Below are 10,666 nucleotides of genomic sequence, written 5' to 3'. Positions count from 1 at the left end.
TCTAGAAATTTCTAGAGGGCGAAACTTCCAGCCCTTATATCTTCAACAGCACGCCCTTCGGGTAAAAACGGGAACCTTCTTCAGCCCATTTATCACAGCGGCTACATTTATTATTATTTTCCGAATAAATAAATATAAAAGTTTGAACTTACTCGTATTTACTTTACCAGACAATACTGTCACTTCGTGCACGCTCAGTTTCGCTATTTTGTAAGCGGACGATATTTTTTTTTTCGTGGAAAAAGTTTTTATTTCGATTGTTATCTCACATTTTATTTCTTGTTAAAATAGTATTTAAATTAAAAAAATGTTTTCGCAAATAAAAAAAAACGTAAAAACATAAATAATAAAGTAATACAATATATACTGTACTGTATAAATTTATTACAGTTAGATATGATTTAAAAATGAAATATTTCATTTTTAAATCATATTTAAAACTAGTTCGCCGCGCTATATTGCGGTGCCTCTAGCCAGCGGCGGAATTCGTGGCCAACCTTCGGCAAGATGAGGTACCCCGTCTTGCCCCTGCTATCTTGTCCAACTTGCACTTTTCGTACTGACTGCAAACACGGGTCAACTTTATTACAAAACTAAACAATTTCAGTCTTAAAGGTTACTTCGAATACCATAATATCTTCGTCTAAAAGGTAATGTAAAAGTTCGCAACGATGCTTACTTTGTAGAAACTTTGTAGCGGGCTTAAAATTAGATGAAGTATTGATGAAACGTGGAAAATTGTCTTACTTCCAAACAAAGAGAGCGATTGGGACGTTCTCTCGTCTCGTGATCCTTTTTGAGGTTGACATTTAGTTCCCCAAATAATAGCTAGATGAAAGCCCGTTAACCACGAAAACTGACGTCCCCGTCTTACTCCATAGCCCCACCTTGAATCACTTTCCCCTATAGATTATTTAGAAAAGGGACCCCCTATAATCGGAAAAATCGGCGAAATTCGTTTATAACGTTGGTTGATAAACAATGCCAGTGTCGCGTTCACACACACATCTGCCAGATGTGTCTTTTCTGTTAGCTAAATTATTCGTTCCACAACTAAACAAAACAAATAATGGATATAAAATATATATATATAGTTTAAAATACAATACATTCTCGAATAATTTTTAGTTAATTAATCAATTAAGATTCGGTCTTTACAAGAGTCAAGCTACTTCTGGGCCACCAATTTTATCGAGCTATATAAATTTAAAATGTTTTATATTAAGTCAAAACATAAAAATTTTGCTGAAGAGAACTAATCACACAGGGAACACACCAGTAACTGGTGTGTTCCCTGTGTGATTAGTTCTTTTCAGCAAAATCTATGCTTATCACTAAAGGATCCGTCAGGAGAATAAATAACAATTAAAAAACAACACAAACCAATAAGTAGACATGACTTACTCCCTACTGAGTGTTGAGTTGAGGTTAGTTTCTAAATTCCACCCTGTTATCTCGATACTGTATAGAGCAGGGGTGGCCAACCTGCGGCTCGCGAGCCGCATGCGGCTCTTTGAATGTTTATTTATGGCTCTCGATAAATGTACTGTACCCAAGTTCCCTTTTTATTTTTGTGTTATTATATTTTAAAAAATTATTATCATCCGTATGTGTTTCAAAATGTCTTTTAAATTACTAACAACAAATATGAAAGACTAAGTGCAACGTTGTAACAAATTTCATTCCCGTCCAAGTTAAGAATGATATGACTCATGGAAAACTGAGCGAACGAACATAAACAGTGGCGTAATCGTCCATTATCGACCGACTCCAGACCGATTTTGAATTTGTAAACTGTCATTGCAATGGACAGCTGACATTGTGCTCTGGGAGAAACAATTTGTATCACTCTTGCTACGGATATAATTCTGGAATTTTTTGCATACCTTTTTAATACTTATTTAATTGCGGCTCGCGAAAAATTTCAAATTTTGAAAAATGGCTCGGACTATCAAGAAGCTTGGCCACCCCTGGTATAGAGGCTAGTGACTCGATGAATTTAAACGTTTAAAGGTTCTCCAATCGGGTTTTCTCTTGTATACAGAAAAAAATAAATGTAATTTTTAAATTTTAACAGTTAGATTTATTTTTTACAATTTTTATATATTTATTTAATGATTGTTTTCCAAATCTTTTATCTAGATCAGTGTTACCAGCCATTTCCATCCCTTCCCAAAATTAAATTTAATTTTATAACTCGTTTTTCTACCGATACAAAATAAAAATAAATTTAATATATTTTTTTTTTTCTAAATTTTCTCATAATTTTAAGATTTATTAGATAATTCAGCCCACTGACCTCGTAACTTACTGACGCCCTACTGAGTATTTATCTCCGTCAGAGTGGTCATTCCACCCTGATATTAGATCACTCCACCATCCTCATTCCAGTAACTTATCTAAACATTTTAAAATTTACTGTAAAATTATTTCATTGCCTTTTATAATAAAAAATAACTTCTCTCATTCCATGTTTAATTGACGTTTAAAGTCCAAAAACACACAGTTTGTTTAAGTCACCTTCGCACTTTCTCATCGTCTGGAATGTCTTCTTTTATTTATTACTGAGTTACTCTAATCGTTTTTTTTTTTTTTTTATGAACGATGTTGTGTTATTTTAATATAATATAATAAAGCATATAATAAAATAACGGTCTATCACAGAGTCATTTAGCCTGGGCCTCATTCGTACGAGGCCTCAAACAAGGCTCTATTTAGGCTATAGGCCTATATAAAACAAGCTACAGTTAACTCTCGTCTTTCTATACAGTCTGTTTATATTTGATGGAGGAAAGACATCTCGTACATTATGTTTTAGTCACAAGTCTAAACCTCACCATGGCCTATTAAAATTTATTATTTAACACTATTTTTTTTTATAAATACAAAACGAAAGACTAAATTATGTGCCACTTATGCCTGTGTGAGGGACGAAGAGACACTCAAGAAAGTGTTAACAATTCCATTGTTACATAACACTTTCATTGTTACTTAACACTTCCATTGTTGATGAAAGTGTTAAGCCTTAATCCTGTCCCTCTCCCCCGTGGAAAGGAATTTCGAAAAATCCCTTCTTAGTGTGCGTTCTCGTGACGTACCCTAACCGTGTACCAAATTTCAACTTTCAACTCCTAACCGTGTTTCAAATTTCAACTCTGGAATGCTGTGGAAAGCTCTCGAATACTCTCGAATGTTCTGGACTGTTCTAGAAATTTCTAGAGGGCGAAACTTCCAGCCCTTATATCTTCAACAGCACGCCCTTCGGGTAAAAACGGGAACCTTCTTCATGGATGGGGGATAGAGGGCTACCACACCATATAACAACTCCCTTGATCGTACCGGGACTCGTTTTTGAGTTTTAGCGGCACGCACATTATACACTTACCTTTATAATATATATTGATGATTGATTAGTTCAAACTAAACTATTAGTTTTCTCTTTCAAGTTTTTGTCAAATTGTGGAAAATGAAGAACATGCTGACAGGTATATTGTTCTCTGGCTTACTTATGAAAGCCTGAGCAGGAGTACAATGTTCTATGATATAGTCACTTGCTCGCAACTGATTCTTACCGAGTAATGAAAATTATTTTCCAGATACTGGCAACACGTTGATCGATTATTATTTGTCTAATTACTTGGTATAAAATTTGCTTGCAGATTTCCATAGCGACCAGGATAGCGTCTTTCGTCTTGAGCTAAAATTGTGTTTTATATATACTTGAATACTTTCTATTAAATTAAGAGTTTATAAATAAATGATCTAATTCAATAAATTAGTATTGGATTCACAGTTTAAATTATTAATGCAACGATATATATGTGCTGTCTGCCGAGAAAAGATGCTCCACCAAGGTCTTATATGGAAAACCAGTCTCTATTCAGTTGTTAGACACGTGAATAAAAAAATTCGGAAAACATTATACCCATTATCCACGCTTAGAATACAATGTGCAGTGATTATATACACACTGTAATTGAAGTTATTGGAAGACATTGTTCTCTGCTACAAAGTTTAAAGTTATCATTTTGCTACACTACATATAAGGGCCTTCGTTTCTTGTACCATCAAGCCGACAAATGAGAAAAAACTCATCGCAATATCTCAAACTTTTAAAAGTAATCGACACAGTTGTGGCATCAAAGGGACTTTCGTACGTCTTAGAATTTCTTCCAATAGAGAGGTTGCGGCAGACGTTTTCAACGCGAAAACGTGTAGGTCGGACGTTCAGCGCCGCCTTCCTGTAAGCTTAGACGTTTGACAATGGCATTTGTAAAGTCAGTGGAATCATGCTCGACGTTCCAAACGCCATTGTCAAACTTCTACGCTTACAGGAATGCGGCGCAGAACGTTCGACGTACACGTTTTCGCATTGAAAACGTCGGCCGCAACCTCTCTAATAATGCAGATAAATGTAGGAAAAATACGAATTAGCTATGTTATATCTTTACGTACAAGAAAATTTCGGAAATCCGTTATATCTAACAAATTTATTTCTTTTCCCAACTAAAGAACAGGAAACTTTCACAACTTAAGTCGATGACTATTGATAAAAGTAACAAAGAGTTTACATTCGAAGAAGGAATTGTTCAGCTGTTATGTTTATCAGGAAAGCACGTGGGAGAACTGAAGGTGAACAATTTTCAATACGTGAACATCTATTTAATTGGACGTTACTGTCAAAATATTCGCCTTCTCAAGCTATTTTATATACGCCATTTATATTTCAAGAACGATTCAAAAGATGAATCGGTAAATGTTTTTAATTCGTTAGAGAAAATAACCATTGAAAATCTTCGCAACGATCCATGGAACGAATGCTTGTCTCTATTCTTCAGCAACTGTTCGAAATTGACTAATCAAATATTAATTTTGTCACCCTGTTTAACTAATTATTCGATTTTCTGAACTCGACCATTTCTTACAGATTTAAAATGGTTAGATATATATTCTTTTATTCTCTACGTTTCCATCATCAAATGGACAAATGAACGTTCCGCATCTGATTCGAATGAAGTTATTGCGAAAGATTCAGTTAAAGGTAGAAATGTTATGCCAATCGACGAATCTCAAATAAAAATAATAAGAATGACAAAACTGACGTGTTATGAAATTGCCAATAACTCGAATGGAACAGAATTGTCTTCTTCTGTAAGTTATAATTCAATCGAAATAATTGATACTAATTTAATAATTCTTATCATTTAAAGGTTTAAAACTAAAAAACACAACACAACAATGCACAATCTTATAAAATGTGTTATTTATAATGACTGCAAATTATTTAATTACTTAATATTAATTGTCCTTTTGCAGTCTTTCACGTGTGTTAAATGTAGTTTTAGTTAGTTTTCATTTACAGATGTCTTGAACGAATTTCTGTACGTAAGTTTCACTATATTACTTTTTAAAATGTAAGATAAACAAGGAAAGAAAACAAATAAGAAACATCGCTGCCCTGGATTTATCTATGTTTCTTTTGCCTAGCAAACAAGTAAATTGGAGCCTGTTTTCGAATATCCTTAATCCTTTTTGAAGCATCTCTCGTTGATACCTTCTTTGTTCCATCATTTATTCTTTCCGCCCTGTGGGCACTAAAAGGGCCTCTTTTTGCAAAATCCATAGGTTTGGCCAGGCCCACAATGGGGCTGCCGGGTGGCGAGGCCAGGAATATCCGAACGAACCAACCCCCCGAAAAATTCCTGGGGAATTTTCGACCCGTTCGGATTCGAACCCAGGTCTCCAGAGCGGTAGGCTGCCGCCTTGGCCATCCGCCCGGCACTGTGGATTATAAAGCATCCTCTCCTCAGAAAATTACACATAGATGTAATCACAATTATATCCAAATTAATTCTAACCTGTATTAAAAAACACGAGGTGTGGATAGTTTTAAATTAATGGTAGGTTGCCATGGAACGCATGAGGAACTTGTCGAGCAGATTGCGGTCGCGACGAATTTCTATAGAAAAACGTCTATAGTTAAATCTACACGTGAAGATAGTATGGGAAACACCGCCAGGCCATTACCAATATTAACATTTATTACGCATCTTCGCTCGCTCGCTAGGCGTTGTTCCTCTATTCTAACGACGTCGCACCTCTGCATGGGTTTAAACTAATTTAATCGAAAACGAAAATGACAATATCGATAATGATTACTTTTCTACTTGATAACGAAGTGTTTTAAAAATCGTGTCAGAATGGCCGAGTGGTCTAAGGCGCCAGATTTAAGCTCTGGTCCTCGAGTGAGGGCGTGGGTTCGAACCCCACTTCTGACATATTGTTTTGCTCAGGGAACACATCTCGGGGTTCAAGCTTGTTCGTTTTCCATCAGGGGCGTGTTATACGACGACTGCGCTTATTGAAAATGTTATATAAATTAGCAAACTTCTTCAAACTCCACATATTTTAATCATAATTCAGTTATTATAATCATTATATTCCCATAGATATGTACTGTTTTCTTGCTAACACCAGTCTTATATTTGTATTTCAAAAATATTTTAAATTAAAATGGAGACAGTTTTTCACCATAAGAGGGCGCTGTCTGATGTTTACGTTTTTAAATTTGAAATTAACGCATGCCGGAAAATTAGGTTGGTTGTTTGTTTACATTATTATAGCAATTACAATATTTAATTATTATTATATTATAAAATCATACACAAAAGTTTATAATTCATTCATACTAATTCTTGTTCCCAATTTATTTATTTTATTTTTTAAACTGTTATAGAATTAAAAGCGAGTGAATAGTTAAAAATATAATGTATATTAGTGAAATTATAAAGCTAACTTCATTTGTTTGTGTATCATAAAGGTACATAATAAAGATTCAAAAATTTTTATTATTTTAAAAATTAACTAATTATTGTTTTTCAGTTAACTATTTCTACCATCTTTTCGACGCCATGTTGGAAACAGAAACATCACTATTTATTGTGTGGCCTGATGCTAACATTTCCAATTTATCTGCATTAAGAGAGTGTACATTATGTTTAAAATAATCCTTAAAATTCGATGTAAAAAAATTTAAATTCTGTATCAACTAGGACATGCTGCATGTTTTGCTCGTTTCCATTTAAACATGGCGTCGAAATGACGGTAGAGTGTACTGAAAACACGTGGTTCATCTCTACGTACAAAAAAATATAATTTTTAGGTATTTAATAAGAATTTGTTTTTTTTTTTTTACACAGACAAAAGTTATGACTCCACCGTCTAATGTCGAAAATAAATGCACGAGGGGTGAAGACTTCCGAAATGACTACATTTCTCTGTGTTTCTACTATAAATTGTGTCCTTCTACATGCATGAAGAAAATACAACTTGATAAGGGAAGATTGCATTGCACTCTTGACCTTTTAGATTCGTCCGTGTGGACTCCTTTACTCGAAGCCATTGAAATGAATGAAAGTTTAGAAGGGATTGTTCTGCATAGTGAATATTTAAAAAAAATGTCAGGAAATATTAGTGGTAAATTACTTAAATTTGATTTAAAAAAAAAATTTAATTTAGTAATCTGTAAAATAATCATTTTTTTATTTTTATTTTTGTCTTTTACTGTTTTCAGATTGTAATATTTACAGATTCTTCTTAGAAAAATATAGTGTGTTAAAAGGACTTCCAATAATCCTTAAACCAGAATTATTGACTAAGTTGATTAAATCTTTATCAGCTTGTATCTACAAGAATAAAAATTTGAAATTTTTAGAAATAACTGGATTACCGCTTTCTTTGAATCACATGGAATGTTTATCAGAGGTAATATATTTTTTAATTCATTTCTTAAGAAAAGAAGTGATTAGATTTGCATGTGTTAATAGGCACGTTATCTAGTAAATTGGCTTTAATACAGCTGAATGAGAAATGAATGACATTGCCCATTTGTTATAATATAGAAAGATATTGTTGAATTTGTTTGATTCTGAAATATTCAAGTTTACTTTCTTTGCCATCCTTTACAATTGTATACTTTTTTAAAGTTTGCCATGCAGATATTAACATGTTCTTTCTTCATGTCTATCATGGGTTTGGAAGTTTACAGTGGGAAAGGATGTGGATCTGATAGATCTGGGCCAATGTCCAGAAAATTTTCTGAGGATTCAACTTTGAATTAAATTCAAATATTTCAGACTAGTGTGCATTTTAACTGAATGAGCTATCTCATTATTCCCATATGAATTATTGTTTATTAATTTATATAAATTATTTAGTTTTATTTAATATATACTATATTTTCTCAAATCATGTCATNTTCTTTTTCCAACTGAAGAACAGGAAACTTTCACAACTTAAGTCGATGACTATTGATAAAAGTAACAAAGGGTTTACATTTGAAGAAGGAATTTTTCAGCTATTAAGTTTATCGGAGAAGCACGTGGGAGTACTGAAGGTGAACAATTTTCAATACGTGAAAATCTATTTGATTGGACGTTACTTTCAAAATATTCGCCTTCTCGAGCTATTTTATATACGCTATTTATATTTCTAGAACAATTTAAAAGATGAATCGGTAAATGTTTTTAATTCGTTAGAGAAAATAACCATTGAAAATCTTCGCAACAATCTATGGAACGAATGTTTGTCTCTATTCTTCAGCAACCGTTCGAAATTGACTGATCTAATATTAATTTTGTCACCCTGTTCAACTGATGATTCGATTTTCTGAACTCTACCATTTCTTACAGATTTAAAATGGTTAGATATATATTCTTTTATTCTCTACGTTTCCATCATCAAATGGACAAATGAACGTTCCGCATCTGATCCGAATAAAGTTATTGTGGAAGATTCATTAAAGACAGAAATGTTATGCCAATCGACGAATCTCAAATAAAAATAATAAGAATGACAAAACTGACATGTTATGAAATTGCTAATAACTCGAATGAAACAGAATTGTTTCTTTCTGTAACTTATAATTCAATCGAAATAATTGATACTAATTTAATAATTCTTATCATTTAAAGGTTTAACACTAAAAAACACGACACAACAATGCACAATCTTATAAAATGTGTTATTTATAATAACTGCAAATTGTTTAATTATTTAATATTAATTATCCTTTTGCAGTCTTTCACGTGTTTTAAATGTCATTTTAGTTAGTTTTCATTTACAGATGTCTTGAACGAATTTCTATACGTAAGTTTCACTATATCACTTTTTAAAATGTAAGATAAACAAGGAAAGAAAACAAACAAGAAACATACAGTTCATTTATTCAAAGAGAACACTTGTATATGAGTGAGTAAATTTATTGAAAGCTAATCACTGGTCGCTACTCAATGGTCTGGTGACCTGGATTTATCTATGTTTCTTTTGCCTAGCCAATAAGTAAATTGGAGCCTGTTTTCGAAAGAAATCCTTTTTGTAGGCGCTCCTTTTGTAGCATTTTTCATTGATACGTTCTTTGTTCCATCATTTATTTTTTAATTAACTCTTTCCGCCCTGTGGGCACTAAGAGGGCCTCTTTTTTCAAGCCCATTATGGATTCGGCCAGGCCCACAATTGGGCTGCCGGGTGGTGAAGGACGGAGCCCTACATATCCGAACGGACCACCTCCGAAAATTTCTTGGGAATTTTTCGACCCGTTCGGATTCGAACCCGGGTCCCTCAGATCTATAGGCTGCCACCTTGACCGCTCGGCCATCCGGCCGCATATTTAGGATTTAATTATTTCAGTCGAAGCGGTAGGCTGCCACCTTGACCGCTCGGCCATCCGGCAGGCACTGTAGATTATAAAGCATCCTTTCCCCAGACAATTATACATGGATGTAATCACAATTTTGAATTACTGTATATCCAAATTAATTCTAACCTGTATAAAAAAACACGAGGTGTGGATAGTTTTAAATTAATGGTAGGTTGCCTCCACATGGAACGCATGAGAAACTTGTCGAGCAGATTGCGGTCGCGACGAATTTCTATGGAAAAACGTCTATAGTTAAATCTACACATGTGAAGATAGTATGGAAAACACCGCCAGGCCATTACCAATATTAACATTTATTACGCACGTTCGCTCGCTCGCTAGGCGTTGTTCCTCTACTCTAACGACTTCGCACCTCTGCAGGGGTTTAAACTAATTTAATCGAAAACGAGAATGACAATATCGATAATGATCACTTTTCTACTTGATAACGAAATGTTTCAAAAATCGTGTCAGAATGGCCGAGTGGTCTAAGGCGCCAGACTTTAGCTCTGGTCCTGGAGTGAGGGCGTGGGTTCGAACCCCACTTCTGACATAATGTTTTGCTTAGGGAACACATCTCGAGGTTCAAGCTTGTTCGTTTTCCATCAGGGACGTGTTATACGACGACTGCGCTTATTGAAAATGTTATATAAATTAGCAAACTTCTTCAAACTTCACATATTTTAATCATAATTCAGTTATTATAATCATTATATTCCCATAGATATGTACTGTTTTCTTGCTAACACCAGTCTTATATTTGTATTTCAAAAATATTTTAAATTAAAATGGAGACAGTTTTTCACCATAAGAGGGCGCTGTCTGATGTTTACGTTTTTAAATTTGAAATTAACGCATGCCGGAAAATTAGGTTGGTTGTTTGTTTACATTATTATAGCAATTACAATATTTAATTATTATTATATTATAAAATCATACACAAAAGTTTATAATTCATTCATACTAATT

The 10,666-nt window shown here is 33.7% G+C and overlaps 1 protein-coding gene and 1 non-coding gene across 5 annotated transcripts in view; both read left to right on the top strand.

Annotated features, from left to right (window-relative positions):
• LOC111632619 (centrosomal protein of 78 kDa-like) overlaps positions 1-10,666 on the top strand; it is a 33,137-nt gene that overhangs the window by 12,350 nt on the left and 10,121 nt on the right. The window contains exons 1-3 of one of the 4 annotated variants that reach the window (XM_023377107.1): positions 6,529-6,596; positions 7,200-7,476; positions 7,574-7,764. In XM_023377107.1, coding sequence (XP_023232875.1) covers positions 7,209-7,476; positions 7,574-7,764 — 459 coding nt within the window. In that variant the 5' untranslated portion in view covers positions 6,529-6,596; positions 7,200-7,208. Of the gene's footprint in view, positions 1-6,528; positions 6,597-6,735; positions 6,821-7,199; positions 7,477-7,573; positions 7,765-10,500; positions 10,569-10,666 lie in introns of those variants that run through there. The other 3 variants (XM_023377108.1, XM_023377103.1, XM_023377105.1) reach the window with 3 other exon arrangements.
• Trnal-uaa lies at positions 6,195-6,278 on the top strand. The gene has a single exon. It is a non-coding gene; the product is annotated as a tRNA-Leu (tRNA).

Source organism: Centruroides sculpturatus, unplaced genomic scaffold, assembly GCF_000671375.1.
Source record: "Centruroides sculpturatus isolate CEXI.00-Female unplaced genomic scaffold, Cexi_2.0 scaffold689, whole genome shotgun sequence".
Taxonomy (NCBI): Eukaryota; Metazoa; Arthropoda; class Arachnida; order Scorpiones; family Buthidae; genus Centruroides; species Centruroides sculpturatus.
The sequence above is the reverse complement of the archived record's forward strand: the minus strand, read 5'-3'. Positions and strand labels throughout refer to the sequence as shown.